Source organism: Oncorhynchus kisutch, linkage group LG12 (genome assembly GCF_002021735.2).
Source record: "Oncorhynchus kisutch isolate 150728-3 linkage group LG12, Okis_V2, whole genome shotgun sequence".
NCBI classification, from domain to species: Eukaryota; Metazoa; Chordata; class Actinopteri; order Salmoniformes; family Salmonidae; genus Oncorhynchus; species Oncorhynchus kisutch.
This window is the reverse complement of record NC_034185.2, coordinates 42,374,653-42,399,852: the sequence shown is the minus strand read 5'-3', so window position 1 is coordinate 42,399,852 and position 25,200 is coordinate 42,374,653. Positions and strand designations below refer to the sequence as shown.

Sequence of the window (25,200 nt, the reverse complement as noted above, 5' to 3'; positions counted from 1 at the left end):
TAGCTCAGGCAGTAGGAAGCTCTCTCATCCATGTATCATCTGCATATAAAGTCTTATTCTCAGCTGGCCCCTCCCTGAATTTTGTGTTAAATGCTCTACAACAAAGCGTTCTTAGTGTCCAACAAGCTTTCCCTACCCATAACCTTGTACTGAACACTGAACCATGTGGTTTGGTAAGAAGAATGCCGCCTCCCAACAGGTGTGATTTATAGAGCTTTAGAGGGTTTAGAGCTTGAGGTAGTCACCTCATACAAGTACTTGTACCATACAAGTACCTCTTTCACCTCAGCTGCCAATCTAACCCTGATTCAGATGACCATCCTACCCATGCTAGATTATGGAGACATCATTTATAGATCAGCAGGTAAGGGTGCTCCTGAGCGGCTAGATGTTCTTTACCATTCGGCCATCAGATTTACCACCAATGCTCCTCATAGGACACATCACTGCACTCTATACTCCTCTTTAAACTGGTCATCTCTGTATACCTGTCGCAAGATGCACTGGTTGATGCTTATTTATAAAACCTTCTTAGGCATCACTTCCCCCCCTATCTGAGAGATCTACTGCAGCCCTCATCCTCCACATACAACACCCGTTCTGCCAGTCACATTCTGTTAAAGATCCCAAAATACACACATCCCTGGGTCACTCCTTTTTTCAGTTCGCTGCAGCTTGCGACTGTAACAAACTGCAACAAACACTCAAACTGGACAGTTTTATCTCAAATCTTTTCATACAAAACTTAATCATGTACACTCTTACTGACAGTTGTGTGACTGCTTTGTGTGATGTATTGTTGTCTCTACCTTCTTGCCCTTTGTGCTGTTGTCTGTGCCCAATAATCTTTCTACCATGTTTTGTGTTGCTACCATGTTGTTTTGTTGTGTTGCTACCATGCTGTGTTGTCATGTGTTGCTGCCTTTATGTAGTGTTGTGTTGTCTCTCTTGTCGTGATGTGTGTTTTGTCCTATATTTATATTTTTAATTTTTAATCCCAGCCTCCCCCGCAGGAGGCCTTTTGCCTTTTGGTAGGCTGTCATTGTAAATGTAAAAAAATTCTTAACTGACTTGCCTAGTTAAATAAAGGTTAAATAAACATTTTAAAAACATCCATTCTCCCACATTCTGTACACAGGGATCTCTTTTGCCTCCTCCAATCAGCAACATCCAGATGGCCTTCATGGTGTTTTTACTCCCTGCCCCCCTTATGGCACAGTCCCCTCCTCTTGTGAAGTGCCTGAGAAGGAGTTGGTAGACTGACTGTTCATGGCTGCTGCCTGCTGTACTGCTAAGCTTTGGGAGCTGAATTATTCACACTAACCCAAATTCTCCTTGCTACCTCTACTCCTTCTACCACAGACACACACACACACACACACACACACACACACACACACACACACACACACTTGCCCTACTCAGCTCCGGTCCCTAGGCAGTACCCATGGTAGTCAAAAAAAAAAAGACCCTCATTTAGCCTCGTACATTACACTCACTTCATATGAAATGCCTCCCCCTTCCCAATGTAGTACAGTACATTCCTGCCTGTCTGAGTCGTTCGCACTAACACACACACACACACACACACACACACAGAGACAGACCCCTCCCCCAGTGTGGCTGGCATTGTATTTTTCAGTAGGCTGGCAGGCACACACACACTTAGCGCCGGGTAACTTTATCCTGACTTTACACACTCAGCTTATTAGTCAGCCAGAGAGTGACCCAGTTTACTGTAAAATACAACCGGGCCAGACTGCAACCTTTTACTCTGAGGCTCTATCTATCTGACTGTAGGAAAACAAAGCAAAAGAGAACCCAGTCTGGACAACCAAAAGTTTACTCAGGGGTTACCATTTTACTCAGGGGTTACCATTCCAGCAACAAAGTCTATGTTTTTTATTTATTTATTTTCTATGTTGAAAGGGAAAGGGGGATACCTAGTCAGTTGTACAACTGAATCCATTCAACTGAAATGCGTCTTCTGCATTTAACCCAACCCCTCTGAATCAGAGGTGCGGGGGGATGCCTGCTCATCGCCCTGCTTAGGGGCAGATTTGTACCTTATTCGATCCAGCAACCTTTCGCTCCTACCTATCAGAAGCTGTTGTCTGTAAAGCCTTCTCTCAGTCAAAAAGCTTGTCGGCGCTTTCTTTCTCTCTTTTTACTCTTTCTTTTCAGTCTCCGGTTTACGAGGCCTTCGCACACACCTCTTTGAGACTCAAAGCTTTTCAGAGTCACGTGTGTGTGTGTGTGTGTGTGTGTGTGTGTGTGTGTGTGTGTGTACAGGCAATGAGAATAATAGGGCTCAAACTGAATCATTCTGGATTTCTCTACTCCTTTATCCATCCCTTTCTCTCTCACTGTAGACTAGTGTCCTTACTCTCTGTCCTTACCTTATCTTAACTCACTCTGCCTTTCTCTGTGTGTGTGTGTGTGTGTGTGTGTGTGTGTGTGTGTGTGTGTGTGTGTGTGTGTGTGTGTGTGTGTGTGTGTGTGTGTGTGTGTGTGTGTGTGTGTGTGTGTGTGTGTGTGGGGCAATTTTTAATTAAAAAAAATATTTTATTTAACAAAATAAAACTTGCACACCCTTAATACCTCTGCCTGTCCTGTTTGCTATGGACGATGGATGCAGATTGGAGTAGAGGAAAGGAGGGGTAGTAGGGAAGCTGCTAGTGGCAGTGTGATCCATACAGTCTATTAATAGAGGGCCAATATAAAGACAAAGTGCTGTGTATGGGGAAAAGAGCTCTACTGGAGGGAGTGAGGGAGGGAGGGGGCAGCAGTGTGTGTGGACCTGCCTATATGTGTGTGTGTGTGTGGGCCTGTGTGTTCAGGAACGCATGTGTAGCCATATGTGTGGTGTGTATGTATGTGCCGGGGTTTCATAATAACCATGAACAGTAAGTAGTGTGTGTTGTGTGTCTGCATCTGCATGTGTGTTTTGTCTTGTATGACGCAGAGTGTCACTAAGCTGTGAGTGCCTGAGAGAGCAGGGACTAAGAGAGGGATGGTGGAGAGGGCCTCCCATGTCCCCGGCTAAGCTTCTCAATCCTGGGGAACAGAGAGACAGAATAACCCCTCATTTAGCCCTTCTACCCAGGGGTTATTAAGTTCAGTGTGTGGGTGAAGAGGGACAAATACAGTTCCCTTGGGATACACACTAACACACACGCACCCTTTCTCAAACAAACTCGCACACATCAAGTTCAAGTTTGTTTATTTGTCATATACACATGATATACATGGAGTACACAGTGCAATGAAATAACAATAAAAGCTCAATGATTAAAATAGGATATTTACATGTGCCGGGGGATTGTGCAATAGATAGTGAAAAAATAAATAGACATTGTGCAGTAACAATAAATATGGAGTCCAGTAGCATCTGTGTGGGCTGTAGAAGTGGAGTGATTATAAAAAGAGAGAGGACAGGAGAGCGGGATGGAGAGATGAAGGGAGAGATGTGCCGATATAAGCTGACTTAGCAGAGTGGAGCGACAACAGGAATACATGGCTTTCTCTGTCGTCATGTGGCAGTGATTAATAAGCTTAGCTAAGACTCTCTCTCACACACACACAGACATATGCTCTCACACACACACACACACACACACACACACACACACACACACACACACACACACACACACACACACACACAGACATATGCTCACACGCAAATGGATCCTTATAGCCTACACACATACGCATACACACTGTATGTAGTACTGAAGCAGGTCATGGAGTCGTGGAACAATAGCTTTGCTTCTAAGACTGGGTCTCTTAGAGAGAAGCTTGTCCTTCATCTCCTACTGATTCAGTCACATAGCCACAGGAGAGAGGGAGGGAGGAGAAGAGAGGAGTTAGGACGCAGGAGAGTGAATGAATGGAACAGAGGGTGAAGGAAGTGAGTGATAGGGAGATGGGTGGGAGAGAGGAGAAAATAGGGGGGTTGGATGAAGATAGATGGAGATAAAAGGGGTGAGGAATTGGGAAAAGAATAGAGTAGCCACAGTCACCTCACCTCGCTGCACTCGGTCACAGTAGAACAGGAAATCATGTGACCCTCTCAGAAGGGTGTAGCCTAGGAACTAAGGAAAAGGCCGACTGTTGCTGGGACAGTAACGGGATATATGTGTGTGTATGCATGTACAATGCCGTGGATGTACAATGCTGTATGTGTGCATGGGTGTTGCTGATAAAGGCTCGCTGTTGGAAAGTTTTCCCTCTCCCCTGCAGCTGCTCAGCTGGTGTGTGTGGGGGAGGAATGAAACTGACAGGCCTGAAAGTGCTGAGCTCAGCACACACACACACACACACACACTGAAACGGAGCAGAAAGTTATTGTGCAGGGGGTGAATGTAGGTCAGGGTCAGGCATGTTTGAGATCAACTGAACCAGTCAGCCATCAGTGACCCTTACTGACACTTAAAGGGATTTTTTTCCCTGGCTTTGGCAATATCTTTGTTCAACTCTTCCCCAGAGTCAGATGAACTCGTGGATACCATGTTTATGTCTCTGTGTCTAGTATGAAGAAAGAGGTAGATTCGTGAGCCAATGCTAGTGAATGCTAGCCAATGCGTTAGTGAAATGACTGGAAGTCTATGGGTATCTGCTAGCAGTATCCCTTTAACATTACAGCTGTGACATTTCACATGTACAGAGTAAGCCTCAGACCAGTCAAACCTGAGTGTGCATCAAATAAACCCTCTTTCAAAGAGATATGATGAAACTTATTCACAGAGATAATTCTTCTATGAGCCATTAGGTGTGGGCAAGAATGAAAACTACCAGATAACAAGGACGGCACTTTTTTTAGTTATGGGAACCTCTCATTCATATAATGTCTTTACCATGTTCCTGAAAAAGCTGTGCGCGTCTCTCAGGTTGTGCGTGTACTCTGTACGTCCAGGATGTTTTTAGACTGAACCAGGCCCAGTAACAGTAGAGCGGAGCCCCAGGAGGATAGCTAGCTAGGGGCCCCCAGACTAATCTCTACCAGATGAGCTGGTCCTCCAGCCTCCAGCACGGCTAAAGCATCAGAGGAACGCACCCCAAGCCCCTAAACACATGCACTACACCGCTCCCAGTCAAACGCATACACTACATGTTATGTCAAAGAATACATCCTCCTACACACTGGAGCTACACTTACCACCAGTCAAATGCATACTGGTGTACATAGAGATTTATTCATGTTTTAAATACTGAGACAACTAAACTGAGGAGTGCTGGCCTACTGCCTCCAGTACTAGCTAACTGGAGGTTATATAGGTCATTGAACTGAACTGCACCCAACATTAGCATACCTTACTTCAGCTGTTGCTACCCTTCCATCTGACCTGGACAAAGAAAGCACTTGATGTAGGTGAGAGGAGAGTGTGTTACGGAAACACAGGAACAAATAGTCCGTACACCTCAATGTCACACACACTTGTTTTTCTATCCTTGTGGGGGAAGGGAATGGCCCTACGGGATAGTAAAGCATTGAAAATTCTATCTCTGTTGGGACTTTTGGGGATTTCAGGTCCCCACAAGGATAGAAGAACAAGACCACAAACACACACAGGGAGGGATAAATCCGGGAGGGTGACATAATGAAGATGAATGGAGAGTACGTGCTGAAACGCAGAGGGGGTCAGAGAATGGCACTGTTGCGGAACTGTGAGTGTGTGACTGAGGCTGTATATTTTAACTGTGTGCGTGGCTGTGTATGTTTTAGTATGTGTGTGTGGATGGGGGAGATGGCATTAACAAGGCCTAATATCCGGGAATGGTTGAAAAATGAGAGGACACAGAGGGGGGTGGAATGCTGTCGTTTTCGGGAAGCGGTTAGGAAATCAGAAGCATTGCGGGGGTACGGGGAAAGGAGGGTATTTAGGGAGGGAGCGCACACAGACGTGTGAAACAGCCAGGGCAGAGCAGTGTTTATAGTGGTAGTAAACCTCTAAACACATAAAAAAAAACACTCACTCCTTCCTTCCCTCCCACAGACTGACTCGCTTCTTTGACCTCTGCATTTCCTCACTTCTCCCTCTATTCTTCCACCTTCCTTTTCTCCCTCAATGGTAGAGGCCCTCTCTCCTGACTAGACAAACTGTACAACTCTCTCCTACTCTTCTTTTCTCTCCCTTTCCCCCTGAGATGTGCTGTAGGACCTCCTCTCTCTCCCCTTCCTCTCCCTCCCTCTTTCCTTTCAGAAACCTCACCCCCTTTCTTTCCTAATATGAAATGTTCTCCTTCTCTCCCCTCTATCTACTACATCTCCCTCTCTCATATGGGACAGTAATCATGTAGGCATCATGCTTCTCTGAATCTGCAGAGCACACACACACACGCTCCACAGATCTCATTAATCAACCATCCATGTGGAAAAGTCCAATTACACATACGTGTGTGTGTGTGTGGTTACAGTGCGACACTCCCGAGACCGCGTGCCTCTGATGGACTTCCCTATTGTTTTTGTTAGTGCATTTATTCACGTAGTTTATCATTCTCTCTCTAGACCAGTATGTTCTCTGTCTCAGTCTGTACGTGTGTGTTCTTAGTTCACTCATAGGCCAGGGCCATCACATGATTACCCAGGCTGACTTGCACTCTGATCGAGCTCTCTATTTTTAGATGTGAAATGTTGAAATAGATGGTGTGATGGTTAGTAAACAGGACAGGCTGTATACTCACACCATCAGCTCACACCATGGTGCTAGATATGGAGGTGGCACACCCTACACACATCAGACGTTAACAGGCTTTAAATACCGCTCTCGATATTGACTTGTTTAAACACGGTGGGAGTTGTGGATGGCCACTGAGCAGATCTTGCTAAGAGAACCGTTGGATGAGCCTCATAATGGAGACATACTGTTCCAGAGACAGAATAAATATATCTTTGTTAGAGTCTTTCTACATCTGAAGCAAGCCATCTGTTTGTTTTGGTGCACGTGTCTGTTGGTCTGCCTCTTTGTCTGTCTTTCTCTCCCCTCTCTCGCTTTGCTCTCTCTCTCTCCCCTCTCTCTTTCTCTCTGTCTCTCTCTATATCTGTGGAGATGATCTGCAGGCTTTGTGTGTGTGTGTGTGTGTGTGTGTGAGTGCGTCCATCCTTGCTTGCATGCTTGCTTGTGTGTGTTCTTGGCAAGCGTGGTAGGGCCTTGGCTGTGGTACGTTCTGTCGGGAACTCTGGTGGTAAAGCACAGCAAGGCCAACTGTAACATCCCATAGTGAACTATACTGAGCCGTACACGAATGAACGCACAGGATACCGTGCGTTATGTTCTCTACTGCTGAGGGGAGCTGATTCTCTCAGCTTTGGGTAGATTTGAGACTCTATACAGAAGGGATCTATACAGAACGGATCTAAAGTAAGGGAGCTTTTTGTTTCATACGGTCTGTGTATGTTTACTGTGCTGTGTATGTTGTGAACACATTCACACACTGTAGATATTTCTGTTTATGCATGTGTGGGTATATGCAGTAACTCACAACAGCATACGTCAAGCACGTTTTCAGCAACGAGGTGACTGGGGTCATGAAACACACTGACCTACAGGAGGGCCACCAGGACAATGTGACAGACCATGCCTGATTTTTAGGGCTCTGATTGGTTAGATAAGGTGGGCTTGATCAGCCAACACCCCCTCTCAGGGCAGTCCTGATTGGAGGAAACGGAGGGTAAACACGGTCTTTGAGCATCTGGCCTTATGCAAAACTGAGCTCAGGACGGGATGAATGGCAGGAGAGTGGGTGTGTGTGTGTGCGTGTGCATGTATGACTGTGTGTGACCCACACATTAGCCAGGCTTCTTAGTGGTAGGAGAATGATCCATGATTCTTAAAGGATCATGTCCTGTGGACTGTGAAAAGAGGCCCAACCTGTTGGAGTGACAGAGACCTGTGGACAATTTGAGAGTTTCCTGTTCATGTGTACATTATTTCATGTGGGCTTATTTGTGGGTTGGACTATTGTTGTGTCAATGTAGTGTCATGTCTTTCAGCTATGCCGGATTAAGTGATATGACATGCTATTCTATAAAATCCTTTCTCCGTAATGAATATTACCTGATTGAGCTAATCATGTAAATGTAATTAATTAAGAGAGTCGGGGCACCACAAAATAATATTTATAGAGCTCTTATCTTCCGAATAAACTCTTAAAGACCTAGTAATATTTTACATCAATAGCAGTCAATATTAATCGTCAACTTAATTCAGTCTCATCTGAAAGTTTCACGAACCCTGGCTAACAAATTGAATCAGCAATACAAAATTGGGTTTAATTATTTATTTACTAAATACCTAACTAATCACACAGAATTACATATACAAAGAATTAATCATACCTTGATTACAAATGACGTCATAAAGGAAAACGTCCCTGGTGGGCGGAACAGATATGACAGCTGGTTACACAAAAGAAAGGGGGCTGGGTTTGAGTGAACGAGCGGGAAGACTGAGGGACAAAGGGAGAAGCTGTGCTATCGTAAATACAGTATCTTATACATTCTAAATTACCACCCATTTGGAAAATAAAAATGTAATAAATATTTACTCTGAGCTGTGCTTCGGTAGGTTGGTGGTAAATGGAAGGCCGTGTTGCCAAACCGAGTCCTTTATCCCTTGAAGAATGTCTCTGGTGGTCAATTGGATACGCTGTAGTAACGTCGTTGTGTGGTAGACGGAATACTCTGTCTGTTTTTTCCTAGCCCGCGTTTGCAGCTGCTGTTGCTAACTCAACGTCTAGGAGGTATCACTTCTGTTGTGAATAAGAGTTCAAAGTTCATACCATTCGCAACCAAAGCTCACGCTGAGGTTGGCTTAGTTCTGTAGTTAACATGTTAGTCCTTTTAACGCAGAGGCTGCAGACCTCACGTACTTGGAACAGGAGGTTACATTTTCGTCAAGGCTTTATATAGTAGAGCGAGAAGAGTGTGTCTGAAAAGTTTTATAACCCATGTCTCTTCACAGACACTGATTGAGCAGAGCCCTAAATTTATGAATGCCCAAATCTCTCATTTGGAAGCTAAAATTACATTTAATCTTTTCACCAATAATTTTATATTCAAACATTTCAATTGAACAAGAATTCCATGTGAATCTGATAACTCTGATGTGTAGACTTTCCACTGTAGAGTTTGTCATCCTATCATCTATGAGAATGTCTCAGATGACAACCGAACTGACATCATTCATTAAGTACCACCGCATATGTTCAATTGGTCGGATTACCAGAATATAGTTCATTTCACCCCACCTTCTGATGTTGCCAGAATCTCTGTTAACCAAGGGATTTTCAAATGTCACATCAGTAGGGTAGAGAGAAGAAAAAGGGGTAAGAGGTATTTATGACTGTCATAAACCTATCCCCAGGCCAACGTCATGACAGTAGTATATTAGTCAAATGTAAATGCAATGTGCAGAGACAGAGAATGAGCGAGAGGGAGAGAGAGAAAATAAGGAGAATGCCAGAATAGAGTGTGACCACTTTCACAATCCTGACCTCTTGATCCATGTACAGTTTACACACACACAACCTAAACACACACAAATAAGTGGAGCGATGCCCAGCCCAGGCTGGGAAAGAGCACGTTTGGTTGAATGGAATGGAATGTTCTCTTCACTCTCCAGAACTCAGGGAAGTTGGAATTGGGAGTAGTGTGTGTGTGTGTGTGCATGGAGGGTTACAATATTAATAACTTTGTCCCTAACTCTCCTGTCCTCTGTATCAGCGCCTGGCCTGTAGTTTATTTATAATCCACCTCGTGTCAAAAACGTACAGTTAGCCCTCTCTCCCTCTTGCTGTCTCTCTCGCATCTTCTCAAGAACGTACAGTTAGCCCTCTCTCCCTCTTTCTGTCTCTCTCGCATCTTCTCTCTCGCATAATCTTCTTTGTTATTATTATTTACTTTTATATTAACAGTGAGTCCCGTTGAGACCAAGGTCTCATTTGCAAGGGAGCCCTGCATCTTACAATTACACAAATTACACATAGGACATACACCAGAAAATTCAATAAAACACTCATAAAAAGCATGTATCTCTCCTCTCTCACACAACCATTATTTTCTTTAATCCCTCTTTTGCACAACTCTTTTAGATACAAATGTCAAATATATGTCAACAACCCTTCCTCCAAAGGACTATTCTATGGATTACATGCAAAAAAAAACATTTTGACTGGTCTTTGTGAGGAATCGTGTGTGTGTGTTTTACCTGTTGTTGGTGACACTTTTTGTTGTTAGCCTGCAGACCTAAGAGGACCAGTCCTGTATCTCTCTCTCTCCTTATACAGTCGTGGCCAAAAGATTTGAGAATGACACAGATATTAATTTCCACAAAATTTGCTGCTTCAGTGTCTTTAGATATTTTTGTCAGATGTTACTATGGAATACTGAAGTATAATTAGAGCATTTCATACGTGTCAAAGGCTTTTATTGACAATTACATGAAGTTGATGCAAAGAGTCTTCTTTTTCAAGACCTCTGCAATCCGCCCTGGCATGCTGTCAATTAACCTCTGTGCCACATCCTGACTGATGGCAGCCCATTCTTGCATAATCAATGCTTGGAGTTTGTCAGAATTCATGGGTTTTTGTTTGTCCACCCGCCTCTTGAGGATTGACCACAAGTTCTCAATGGGATTAAGGTCTGGGGAGTTTCCTGGCCAATGGACCCCAAATATCGATGTTTTGTTCCCCAAGCCACTAAGTTATCACTTTTGCCAAATGGCAAGGTGCTCCATCATGCTGGAAAAGGCATTGTTCGTCACCAAACTGTTCCTGGATGGTTGGGAGAAGTTGCTCTCGGAGGATGTGTTGGTACCATTCTTTATTCATGTTCTTAGGCAAAATTGTGAGTGAGCCCATTCCTTTGGATGATAAGAAACCCCACGCATGAAAAGCTTTTTTCTGAATGACCCAAACAATCGGAAAGGGGATTCATCAGAGAAAATGACTCTGCAGACCTCAGCAGTCCAATGCTGAGTCCCTGTACCTTTTGTACCTCACTGTGCGTGCAGATGCACTCACACCTGCCTGCTGCCATTCCTGAGCAAGCTCTGTACTGGTGGTGCCCCGATCCCACAGCTGAATCAACTTTAGGAGACGGTCCTGGCGCTTGCTGAACCTTCTTGGGCGCCCTGAAGCCTTCTTCACAACAATTGAACCACTCTCCTTGAAGTTCTTGATAATCCGATAAATGGTTGATTTAGGTGCGATCTTACTGGCAGCAATATCCTTGCCTGTGAAGCCCTTTTTGTGCAAAGCAATGATGGCGGCACATGTTTCCTTGCAGGTAACCTTGGTTGACAGAGGAAGAACAATGATTCTAAGCACCACCCTCCTTTTGAAGCTTCCAGTATGTTATTCAAACTCAATCAGCATGACGGAGTGATCCCCAGCCTTGTCCTCGTCAACACTCACACCTGTGTTAACGAGAGAATCACTGACATGATATCAGCTGGTCCTTTTGTGGCAGGGCTGAAATGCAGTGGAAATGTTTTCTGGGGATTCAGTTCATTTGCAATTCCTCTGATCACTCTTCATAACATTCTGGAGTATTTGCAAATTGCCATCATACAAACTGAGGCAGGCAGGACGGACGGACGGACGGAAGGACGTACTGGGTGTACTTTACCTACCTCCCGGACGGCGTCCGTCCGTCCGGTGACGCAAGGGAGGTAAAAGTACACTCAGAGGTGTTAGGCTCAGGTCACTGAACACAAGCAATCAGTGCTGACAGAGCAGGTCTGGAAGCGAAGTAATGGTGTAAGAGGAGTTACCAATGACCTCAGTGCACTCTCACCTTTGACCCCGCCCAGCCTCCCAGCCTGATGTTCACCTCACGACCTGGACACTTCCTGTTATACATGGTGTGAAGAGCTCTCAGTCTGTGTGTGCATGTGTAACATAACCACGGAGGGTAGGGCAGGTCTTTTAGGAAAGAGATAGCACTTCCCCCTGTGGCTGAAGGCATGGTTCAGGCTTGCTTTGAACCAGTAAAGCAGGGAAGGTGGGTGGGTTAGAATACTGGATCGGCGGGGAGGTGTAGAGAGATTGGAGGCCGGCAGAGAGATTTAGGACAGGACAGACCGCTCATCCTTTTCTTCCAAGTCACATATGAGGCCAGAATGACCCAGGCTCTCCTGTCAGTCTACAGTGATATATGAGGCTTAGCTGGGTGATGAAACCAACTTAAAAAACTCCTGGTGGTAGAGACTGTAGAGCTCAGTATTACTATAATATTACTATTTCATACAAGCCTCTTAAAAATGGTGTGCGTGTGTGTTTGTGTGTGTGGATTCCTAGCGTGGTTGCTGGCAGTGATTAATTGTTCCCACATGTTGCTGATGGACAAAAAGTCCTCTGTGCTCCAGAGCTCTGGCTGCAGCTGGTGTCTACATGCATACAGTGCCTTGCGAAAGTATTCGGCCCCCTTGAACTTTGCGACCTTTTGCCACATTTCAGGCTTCAAACATAAAGATATAAAACTGTATTTTTTTTGTGAAGAATCAACAACAAGTGGGACACAATCATGAAGTGGAACGACATTTATTGGATATTTAAAACTTTTTTAACAAATCAAAAACTGAAAAATTGGGCGTGCAAAATTATTCAGCCCCCTTAAGTTAATACTTTGTAGCGCCACCTTTTGCTGCGATTACAGCTGTAAGTCGCTTGGGGTATGTGTCTATCAGTTTTGCACATCGAGAGACAGACATTTTTTCCCATTCCTCCTTGCAAAACAGCTCGAGCTCAGTGAGGTTGGAAGGAGAGCATTTGTGAACAGCAGTTTTCAGTTCTTTCCACAGATTCTCGATTGGATTCAAGTATGGACTTTGACTTGGCCATTCTAACACCTGGATATGTTTATTTTTGAACCATTCCATTGTAGATTTTGCTTTATGTTTTGGATCATTGTCTTGTTGGAAGACAAATCTAGTCTTTTGCAGACTCCATCAGGTTTTCTTCCAGAATGGTCCTGTATTTGGCTCCATCCATCTCCCCATCAATATTAACCATCTTCCCTGTCCCTGCTGAAGAAAAGCAGGACCAAACCATGATGCTGCCACCACCATGTTTGACAGTGGGGATGGTGTGTTCAGGGTGATGAGAAGTGTTGCTTTTACGCCAAACATAACGTTTTGCATTGTTGCCAAAAAGTTCCATTTTGGTTTCATCTGACCAGAGCACCTTCTTCCACATGTTTGGTGTGTCTCCCAGGTGGCTTGTGGCAAACTTTAAACGACACTTTTTATGGATATCTTTAAGAAAGACTTCTTCTTGCCACTCTTCCATAAAGGCCAGATTTGTGCAATATACGACTGATTGTTGTCCTATGGACAGAGTCTCCCACCAGCTGTAGATCTCTGCAGTTCATCCAGAGTGATCATGGGCCTCTTGGCTGCATCTCTGATCAGTCTTCTCCTTGTATGAGCTGAAAGTTTAGGGGGACGGCCAGGTCTTGGTAGATTTGCAGTGGTCTGATACTCCTTCCATTTCAATATTATCGCTTGCACAGTGCTCCTTGGGATGTTAAAAGCTTGGGAAATCTTTTTGTATCCAAATCCGGCTTTAAACTTCTTCACAACAGTATCTCGGACCTGCCTGGTGTGTACCTTGTTCTTCATGATGCTCTCTGCGCTTTTAACGGACCTCTGAGACTATCACAGTGCAGGTGCATTTATACGGAGACTTGATTACACACAGGTGGATTGTATTTATCATCATTAGTCATTTAGGTCAACATTGGATCATTCAGAGATCTTCACTGAACTTCTGGAGAGAGTTTGCTGCACTGAAAGAAAAGGGGCTGAATAATTTTGCACGCCCAATTTTTCAGTTTTTGATTTGGTAAAAAAGTTAGAAATATCCAATAAATGTCGTTCCACTTCATGATTGTGTCCCACTTGTTCTTCACAAAAACATACAGTTTTATATCTTTGTTTGAAGCCTGAAATGTGGCAAAAGGTCGCAATGTTCAAGGGGGCCGAATACTTTCGCAAGGCACTGTACGTACATACATACATACATACATACATACATACATACATACATACATACATACATGCATAAGAATCTGTCAGTTAAACATTAGCTACGGAACAGGCGTGGAAGGGGACGAGATTGACAACTGGGACGAGATGACAACTGAGGAGATGTTGTAGAGAGCTGTGTGTGTGTTCAAGGCCATGAGTGTTTGTTAGCATTGTGTATACATGTACAGTCATACATTGTATTTATGCGTCGTGTCAGTAGTAGGGATAAAGGGTGTATTTGTGTAGTTAGTTTAGGTGTGTGTGTTTGTATGTGTGTGTGTGTATAAGAAAGAAAGAAAGAGAGAGACAAAGAGTTAGAGAGAGAGAGAGATATGAATCAGAGCTACTGTCTCGTTTTTCTTAATGGTTTTTGGGAATAACCCAGAGGAGCAAGTGTAGTACGTATACTGTACTCTCACTGCAGTGTCACAAGCACACAGACACACACACAAACCACGCACTTACATACACATATTACACCCTCTCTTAACAATTACTTTTTAGTGGTACGGAAAAGAGAGGGGGGGGGGAATAGAGGAAATATTAAAGAGTTCCAGTGTTGGCAGAGAGGGAGGAGTGGAGAAAGCGAGGGAAGAAGGGAGAGAAGGAGTGAGAATGTATTAAGTGTCAGGAGCTGGCAGATATATGTTTACAGGGGGAGAGAACCTCAGAGATTCCATTCACTCTGTTCCCTCTCTTTTCCTCCCTCACTTGCTCACTGTCCCTCGCTCGCTCCCTCCATTGATGTTATCCCACTCTCTGCTCACACCCCCACCCTCTTTATAATTTGATGTATCTAGTTATTTCAAGAATTCTTTAAGCGTTCTTCCTTCATTCATTTAGCTCATAGCAGCTGTAAACACTTAGTGTGGGAGTGTGTATGTTCTGGGGCTGTTTGTTTTTAGCTGCTGTAATAAAGCAGCCTTACGTCAAACCTCTGGAGATGCTGCCTGGCTGGCTGGCTGGCTGCCTGGCTGTAAACACTGGTTTCCTTGGTATCTCTCCTCATCTTACTTCATAGGACAGACCTACACGCACATACACATATACACACCGTGGCCGAAGTCTTGCCTACTACTTAGTAAAACAACATACTGTGTACTAATAGTACATACTATTGAGAACTTACCGTTTAGTAAAAATGTGTGCAGTAAGAAACAAATGTCAACCTACCACTCATCCATACTGAGAAGGCGTCATCTAATGCGCAATCGTGCTTGTTCCCTGCTATTCGTTCGTTTGTCAAAAACACGTGGGTGTGAAAAGACAATTCTCTTCCTCAATAGTGTGCAATGTATTCTACTAGATGAAGCAATGAGCAATAAAGCCTAAATTAATATGACATCCTGGCATTTAAAGCATACTCAGTACTGCTATTGCCCTCAACTCTCCTATTTTTCCAAACAGAATAACAATCCAATCTACGTTGTCAGTGTACTGTAAGAGAGGAAGGGAAAGAGGAGATTGGTTGGGAAAAACAATATTTGGATTCCCACAAAAAAACAAATGACTTTGGCTCTCTCTGATTCAAACCCAATAATCTGTTCTGTTTTGGGACAGAGTAAAAACATGCAAAGATATAATATGAAAAAAATTATTATGTTTTAGATGGTGTTTAGGTTGTTTATATGGATATATGACTCACCACCTGGATTTGGTCTTATGTAGCAAAATTTGAAATTGTGTTTTTTACATTGGATAAAGGTAGAGACTCACGGCTACAAAATGGTATATTTTGCACTGCATTTTTGAGGAACAATGGAAAAGTAATTCTGCTTTGAAATTGATAAACTTGTAAACTCACTTTTGAGAAAATGGCCTTTGAATGTTTTGGTATCTAGTGAAGAGCCCTTCTTTGTCTACAACCATTCAGCATGGTTCACACCCGCTTAAGCTTTAGCCCCACCCATCTCGTTTTGCTCTCGGAGCGCACACTTGACGCTCTGACCGATGGTTAGAGCGTTGGACAAGTAACCGAACGGTTGCAAGTTCAAATCCCCGAGCTGACAAGGTAGAAATCTGTCGTTCTGCCCCTGAACAGGTAGTCTGTTCCTAGGCCGTCATTGAAAATAAGAATTTGTTCTTAACTGACTTGCCTAGTTAAATAAAGGTTTAAAAAATATATATATAAAAAAATGTCAGCTGAAGCATCCACATGGCCACGGATAGATGGGTGTTATCTTCTTTGTGTGTGTGTGGTGCGATGGACATGTGGATCCTGTGAGTGGTATGGTATTATGGTGCCTTTTAATTTTACTGGTACCATTATGAAATCATAATCTTGTGATTATGACATGACAGCAAAGAACATTTACATTTTTTAAAGTTAATTTCATGTAATTCTACTCATTTTGCCATGGGGTGGAGAGAAAATGTTGCCGTTTTACAGCTAATTTCCTGCAATTCTACATATTTTGCCATAGGGTGGAGGAAAATGTTGCCGTTTTACAGCTAATTTCCTGCAATTCTACATATTTTGCCATAGGGTGGAGGAAAATGTTTGCCGTTTTTAATATGACAGTTTGATGATCAATGGGCCCCACCCCCCACTAATTTACCAATCTAAAAAATGTTTGCTGATATGGTCTAATTAAGTGACTGCTGATGCACAACCAACATTTGAATTGCACCTTGTGTATTCTATTATTCTCAACAGTAAGTTGAGACTCCAAGTTTTTTTGAAATTATTATTTAAAAAAATTGTATTGGTCCACAGGGTGCCAGTTGCCCATCCCTGATGTAGGCTTATCCCTGCTGTAAAAACAAACTGTTTGAATATTTGATGATGAATAACACAACCTGCTGTGTGTCTCCCAACTCTGTTCTGAACATGAAGGAGCTTGTCTCAGATCAATACACACCAGCGATGACTCACAATACCCCTGCCAAGTACACACACACACTTCAAAACCTGCCTGTTACGCAATGTCGTGGCGGGGGTGCCGCGTGTGCGTGTGTGTGTGTGTGTGTACATGCACACACTACAATGGGAACAATAGGTACATCAACGCTAATTGTTGCTGCATGTTATTCATGTGTTGCTATCTGTGGCGTTCCATTCAGCAGGGAACGAACAGTCAAAGCTTTATTCTTCTAGCAGCGCTCGTCTCAAATAACATTGAGTACAAACTCAATGGGTGGTTTATAAATCAATGTTCCTGGACTTAATGAACATGATTCAGACAATCATTGATGGGAAAATGAAAAATAACATGAATACTCAATACTGATTACATGCATTGTTTGCTTAATTACTTTTCAATGATTTTGAGCACTGTAGTGGACTCTAACTCTCTCTCTCTGTCTCGCTCTTTCTTTTCAATCTCTCTGACAGAACTCCATCCGGCACAACCTCTCCCTCCACAGTCGTTTCATCCGTGTCCAGAACGAGGGAACGGGAAAGAGTTCCTGGTGGATGATAAACCCGGAAGGAGGAAAAGGTGGGAAGGCCCCCAGGCGCCGTGCTGTCTCCATGGACAACAGCAACAAGTACACCAAGTCTGCCCGCGGCCGCGCAGCCAAGAAGAAGGCGGCCCTCCAGGAAGTGGCGGCAGGCGAGGGGGGCGGAGACAGCCCCGCAGGGCTTTCCAAGTGGCCGGGCAGCCCCACATCACGGAGCAGTGAGGACCTGGATGCCTGGACAGACTTCCGCTCACGCACCAACTCCAACGCCAGCACGCTGAGCGGGCGCCTCTCACCCATCCTGGCCAACCCAGAGCTGGACGAGGTGCCGGACGATGAACCGCCGCTGTCGCCCATGCTATACTCCAGCCCTGGCAGGGTGCTGTCGCCCGGGAACGCCCCCACACCCAATGGGAAGGCAGTACCCGCAGAGCTGCCTCGCTTGGCAGACCTGGCAGGAACCATGAACCTGAACGACGGGCTGGCGGATGACCTGATGGATGAGCTGCTGGATAACATTACTCTGGCCCCCAACCCAACCGGACCGACCACCCAGAGAGGATCCACCGGGTTCAGCTTTGGCTCCAAACCTGCCGGGTTGGGCTCCACCTCCTCAGCCGCCTCTCCCTCCGCTGCATCACCCTCTAATGGTGCAAGCAGCGGCGGCTACAATAATTCCATCTTCGGGCCCCTCGCAGCGGGTTCCTCCCTGCGGCCCGCCCCCATGCAGACCATCCAGGAGAATAAGCAGACGTCCTTCTCCTGCATCTCCCGCTTCGGCAGCCAGACCTTGCAGGACCTGCTCAACTCAGAGGGCCACAGCCACAGCGACGTCATGATGACCCAGTCCGATCCGCTGATGTCACAGGCCAGCGCCGCCGCCGTCATCTCCCAGAACTCCCGGCGAGGCCTCATGCTCTGCAGGGACCCCATGATGTCCTTTGGGACCACGGTTGCTGGACAGGGAGGGCAGGGAGGTCTCTTGCACCCTCTCAACCACAACCAGGGCTCCCTCAGGACCCTGAACGGGGGTCTGAGCCTGAACAACGAGGCCAACGCCAAGCAGCAGCTCCTGCACTCTCCACTGAGACTTGGATCCAACGGATCCTCTATGATGCAGATTGATACGTCTCTCTTCCTGAACGGGAGCGCTGGTGGCAGTGGTGGGATCTGCTCGCTAGGCCCCGACCGCTTTCCCACTGACCTGGACTTGGACATGTTTAACGGGAGCCTGGAGTGTGACATGGAGTCCATCATAAGAAATGAGCTGATGGACGCAGATGGCCTGGACTTTAACTTTGAGTCTCTGGCCAACCTGAATGGAGCCAACCTTGGCAGCTTCACCAGCACCAAGCAGGGACCTCAGAACTGGGTCCCTGGCTGAGAGGGAGGACTCGCTCTGGAGGTGGCGGAGCAGGTCAGAGTCCATGTCACTGTCTGTGTACATCTGGGACTGCATTAGTGCCAGAGAGAGAGAATATGTGATTTTCTGTCTGTTTCTAGCTGTCTAGCAGAGAATAGTGAAAGCATGTTTATCGATTTGTCATGTTCCTTGAAAGTAATTTTGGACTGTGTCACTTGGATTACAGTTAGTCAGAAAAAACCACCCCATTGGCCCAGGGTATTCGGTGGTGGGAACAGGCTAGACCACACCAGCCCAAAACGGACTAGCCTACACCAGCCCAACACAGGCTAGCCCACACCAGCCCAACACGGTCCAGCCCTCACCAAACCCAACATGGGCTAGCCTACACCAGCCCAACACAGGCTAGCCCACACAGTTATTAAATTGTAATAAATAAATTATAATTTAATAAATTCCTTTTAAATAGAAAAAGTGCATCAGCAGCCCAATATTTATGCCTGTATTGCCTGTTGTGCCAATTTAGACATGTTTTCTGGGAACAGATGGGCTTACTTCAGGTAAAGTGAGGGGTGCCTTCACCAGATATGGGCCATCCACACTGGGCCACACTGGGCAAATGCCTTTGGGGGCCAACATGGAGCCAATGAGCAAAGGCGCATTGGCCCAATTTGGGAAGTCTTGCGTAATTGGTCAGACACTGAATTAAGTTCTGGGTCCATACGTGTTAAGAGAAGAGAGAACAAGTATCGGAACTGGAACGAAAAGCTCCATTCTCTCTCTTTACACCACCCTTTATCTACGGTACCATTTATGTTTACATAGTCTGTCCCCAAGAAATTTACATGGGGCCAATATTTGGGCCCACATAGTGCCAATGTGGACATTTTTGCTGGGTAATAATCTGATATTGAATTATGATTATAAATTCATCCCATTCACTCAGATCTGATGTCATTTCCCGTATCTCCCTCTCTCCAGGTCCCAACTGTAAAGCATGAGAAGATCAGACACAAAATGTCCTTTTTGCCAAACCTGCCATCAGCACAACGTGGAATAAAACCCTCTGTTTACACAAGACCTCCTCTAGAGAAACCTACCTTTGCTCCCACTCTGACCAACCATGAATGATTTCAAAGACACAGACTCACAAGACGCTACTGTCAGTTACTCAAAGCCTTCTGCAAAACAAACAAATAAAAAATAAACTATGTGAAATCTTCACAACAAGCTCATCTCAGAATTATGCAATCTTCCTTTGAGAAAATACCAGTCGGGACAAAATTAATTGGAAAGATTTCAGAGAGAGAGAGAGAGAGACTCTTTTGTTTATTTGAAGGGATCTTGGGATGGGAAAACAGGAAATGTGGCAAGCAAGGTTGTAATGTACAGTGAAGTAATTCCTGTTTGAAAGATGAAAAAAAACAAAGGTAATGTTGTGTGAAATCTAATACAGTGGTTTCTGGGGTGAGTTACCTTGAACATCTTCCCTCTGTATTCACTCAGTGATTTTAAATATTTAATTTTTGTTTTTAGTTCCTGTTTTATCATCATCACTGTATCTGCACCACACCTGTTTGTATAAAAAAGTATTGATTCAATTGAAGGAAGGAGACAATATCTGCATTTAAAATAGCGACAACACACACATGGTACACACACACACACCTCCCAAAATGACAAGACTCCATAGCCCCTTAGGAGCGATGATGACATAAACATAACGCCATGCACTTCAGGTTTTGTTGTTTTACATGAGTTTGATTGATTAGTTCAATTTTTTTAATTACTTATAATAAAAATAATGATGATGTACAGTTATCCTTAGCCAAATACTATACAGAGAGTTTGGTAATTGTTTGTGTGTATCTACAGTTGAAGTCGGAAGTTTAAATTACGCCTTAGGCAAATACATTTAAACTCAGTTTTTCACAATTCCTGACATTTAATCAGTTAGGATCACCACTTTATTTTAAGAATGTGAAATGTTAAAATAATAGTAGAGTGATTTATTTCAGCTTTTATTTCTTTCATCACATTCCCAGTGGGTCAGAAATTTACATACACTCAATTAGTATTTGGTAGCATTGCCTTTAAATTGTTTAACTTATGTCAAATGTTTCGGGCAGCCTTCCACAAGCTTCTCACAATAAGTTGGGTGAATTTTGGCCCATTCCTCCTGACAGATATGGTGTAACTGAGTCAGGTTTGTAGGCCTCCTTGCTATCACACGTTTTTTCAGTTCTGCCCACAAACTGTTCCTAGGCCGTCATTGAAAATAAGAATAGGTTATTAACTGACTTGCCAAGTTAAATAAAGGTTAAAAAAATAAATGTTTTTGAACTGTTCTATAGGATTGAGGTCAGGGCTTTGTGATGGCCACTCCAATACCTTGACTTGTTGTCCTTAAGCCATTTTGCCACAACTGTGGAAGTATGCTTGGGGTCACTGTCCATTTGGAAGACCCATTTGCGACCAAGCTTTAACTTTGACTGATGTCTTGAGATGTTGCTTCAATATATCCACATAATTTTACCTCCTCATGATGCCATCCATTTTGTGAAGTGCCCCAGTCCCTCCTGCAGCAAAGCACCCCCACAACATGATGCTGCCACCCCCGTCGTTCACGGTTGGGATGGTGTTCTTTGGCTTGCAAGCCTCACCCTTTTTCCTCCAAACATAACGATGGTCATTATGGCCAAACAGTTCTGTTTGTTTCATCAGACCTGAGGACATCTCTCCAAAAAGTATGATCTTTGTCCCCATGTGCAGTTGCAAACCGTAGTCTGACTTTTTTATGGCGGTTTTGGAGCAGTGGCTTCTTCCTTTCTGGTTAAGTCGATATAGGACTTGTTTTACTGTGGATATAGATACTTTTGTACCTGTTTCCTCCAGCATCTTTACAAGGTTTGCTGTTGTTCTGAGATTGATTTGCATTTTCCACACCAAAGTACATTAATCTCTAGGAGACAGAACATAATCTCCTTCCTGAGCGGTATGACGGCTGCGTGGTCCCATGGTGTTTATACTTGCGTACTATTGTTTGTACAGATGAGCGTGGTACCTTTAGGCATTTGGAAATTACTCCCAAGGATGAACCAGAGATGTGGAGGTCTACAAAAAAAAATTCTGAGGTCTTGGCTGATTTTCTTTTGATTTTCCCATGATGTCAAGCAAAGAGGCACTGAGTTTGAAGGTAGGCCTTCCAATACATCCACAGGTACACCTCCAATTGATGTAAATTATGTCAATTAGCCTATCAGAAGCTTCTAAAGCCATGACATAAGTTTCTGGAATTGTCCAAGCTGTTTAAGGCACAGTCAACTTAGTGTATGTAAACTTCTAACCCACTGGTATTGTGATACAGTGAATTATAAGTGGAATAATTTGTCTGTAAACAATTGTTAGAAAAATGACTTGTGTCATGCACAAAGTAGATGTCCTGACCGACTTGCCAAAGCTATAGTTTGTTAACAAGAAATTTGTGGAGTAGTTGAAAAACCAGTTTTAATGACTCCAACCTAAGTGTATGTAAACTTCAGACTTTGTAACTGTAAAAAAAGGAAAAATAAATCATTAACCTGTCATGGATCTATGTAAAGTACACCAGTGGAAGCTTCAAGTTAAAGGAAGAGCCGAGGAGGAGGTGGGAGTTTAGCCGTTATTTCTTAGCTAATTGGAAGGTTGCATCCAGGACTTGTAGTACAGCATATGTAGCCAAAATGAATACCTATGTTCTTGCGTTGTGTACATTTACACACCATAACAGGTGCTATGATGTAAACAGTGTTTGAGTCCAGGCTCTAGCGATCCGTGCGTTTTACCTACGCGGCCTGCTGAGCCGTAGCCATAGAAGTAGCAACAGCAGGGTGGCGCTGAGAGGCCAGGAGGTTGTACAGTCAGGCTCCACCCCCTCTTGCAGCCATTTTGTTTTTCTTGAGCAAAACCATAAGCTATCTGTGTATATTGCCAAATTACTTGAAACATGTACATGTAGGTGATGCTGGCAGCCAAATTCACAACACACACACATTGAAAAATAAAAAATAAGAGCAGGGATATGTGTTTTAGCTCTGCTTGTTGTTTCGCTGTGGGCTTGAGGGGCATGTTAGTATCTGCATATACCATCACTCAGGGGGAAGAGGGAGCTAGCCCATACCTAACATTACCCCAGGTCACATCTCCATGGTAGGACACGCAACATGTCCTTTGTTGGCAAAAAAGTAATGCTTGTGTCGTGAACCTGTAACCTGTGAACTATGACCTTTCAAGAGGAAAATCTTCACTTGGTCCTGTCGTTTAATTTTTTGTCATCGTAGTTTTTTCTTCTCATGTGGAATTCATGATGCGCGCACACCCACACCCCTCACAGACACACCTGGTGCTCCTACACGTCTCTCCTATATCTCCCGAGTGTGTGTTCAAGTGTGTGTGACTGGGGACTTTTATCTCAATTATTGATTTTTATCTCACAAGGATATGTTATCCTTCGTTATCCTTCATGGCGCATACAGCACCCCCTCTGTATGCATGTACTGTATTTATGCATAATGAATTATGTGAAATGCATATATATATATACTCAGTCTATGTCCTTATATACTCATGTAGTACTTGACCCTTGTTTTTTTGTGATGCCTCGGAAAGGTAGAGTTGAAGAAAGAACTTTACATTACTTGCCGGGTGGGAGGGAAGACACTACGCTAGTATTAGCAATGCTTTTGTTGAACCAGATAGAGAACCAGGAAACCATCATTGTAGCAGCATCTGGGCCGCAGGTACCTTTTCTGTGTCTGGGGTAGTTACTCAGAGGGTTGCCCTGGCCTGAGGCAGAGGAGTGTTTGTGTATGGCTGGGTAGGTGATCTACTGTAGCAGTGCTACCTGAAATTTTGTGCATGACCCCTAACTGCTTCTTTACAGCCCCCACCCCTTCACTGAAGTTCTACACCAGTGGTGCACTCAGCTCTCTCAGTATGGGGAGAATCTCTATGAGTCCCAGTAGATCCCCTAAACTTGAAATCTTCTAACCCCATTGTTTTCTGGAATCTGTGACTTCCAACAAACCTAGAACTTCTGACTCTTCACTGCACCTTAACCCTTTTAGAAATGCCCCTGTAGTATTATAGTGTACAGACAGACAGAGAAGGGGAGAAAGAACCCAGTCAGCCCAGAACAGATGTTCCACAAATGCATTCTTTGCTACTGCGTTTAGCCCCATAATGATGGCGCATGCCATCCACACACAGTATTACCAGGCTGTATCACATCTGGCCGTGATTGGGAGTCGCATGGAAAGGCACACAATTGGCACCACGTCGTCCGCATTTGGCCGGGGTAGGCCATCATTGTAAATAAGAATTTGTTCTTAACTGACTTGCCTAGTTAAATAAAGGTTAAATATAATAATAATAATAATTACCCCCATGTCCAGAAAAAAAAGACAGAAGTGCCACTAGTTACTCTTTTAGTCTTGACCCGAGCCCCCCGTTCTTCAAAGCTCTTCTTGATCCTAGAACCTTCTGCACATTGTTTACCGCGCCCCTCACCTTCCATGCTGTCACCTATGATCTCTGCTCTTTGACCCCTGTAGTACACTCGCTTATTCTCGACGAGGTTGATGTTAGTGGGTATTTTTCCTGTGTATTCCATTTTAAATTGTAATCTAGTTTGTATAACAAATGGTGCGCATGTAAATAAACCTTGATGAAGATCCACACTCTACTGGTTCCAGAAGTGCTCATTTTCTTTATGACATGTTTTGGGTTTACTGAAAATACACAGGATTATAAAATGTATTCAAATGTACAACTATACGTGAATGTGCCATTTATTGGTTATTAGAAATTAGAAAAGCAGAACGAATAGGTAATATATTGGTTATTAATAGCTACTATTAATAAAACCTTAAGTACACTCGGACATCTGAGACTTGGGATGGGTACTTTCCCATAATTATTGCATCACGGGGAGAAGAGGATGTAGAGAACATATTTGGTGTAGTAATGTTGCTCATAAACACTTTGTCAGCCCAAATCTCCATCAGGCAGCCCCCCGACCACCCCCACACAATGCCTGCCACCTCCTCAAGGTAAGGTTTCGGTCGGATATAAACTTTTATCTCTATGGTGTCAAGTTTCCAGCTGGCTAACTAAGAAAGGCCAGTATTTTCAGCTATGAGGCCAGAGGTGAGTTAACTTCAGGGCATTTCTATTGAACTAAATTATGTTCCCTGTAATTGTTTTCATCACTGAGCAAATTTCAGGCCTGCTGAGTGCACTGTGAACACTGAGGCTGTACCTGCTTTAAGTTAGTTTTAACAGTGGTCAAGTAGACTTCAGTGGCAATTTTATTGTAATGTAGGCCTAACAGAGTGGCCTTCCATCAAAAACAATGGAGAAAAT

The 25,200-nt window shown here is 44.0% G+C and overlaps 1 protein-coding gene across 1 annotated transcript in view; it reads left to right on the top strand.

The window, feature by feature from the left end:
- LOC109901008 (forkhead box protein O3) overlaps positions 1 to 24,518 on the top strand; it is a 67,115-nt gene extending 42,597 nt beyond the window's left edge. The window contains exons 2-3 of the mRNA XM_020496973.2: positions 17,368 to 18,852; positions 19,780 to 24,518. Of these exons, the coding sequence (XP_020352562.1) occupies positions 17,368 to 18,819 (1,452 nt within the window). The 3' untranslated portion in view covers positions 18,820 to 18,852; positions 19,780 to 24,518. The remainder of the gene's footprint in view (positions 1 to 17,367; positions 18,853 to 19,779) is intronic.
- Positions 24,519 to 25,200: the final 682 nt, after the last annotated feature.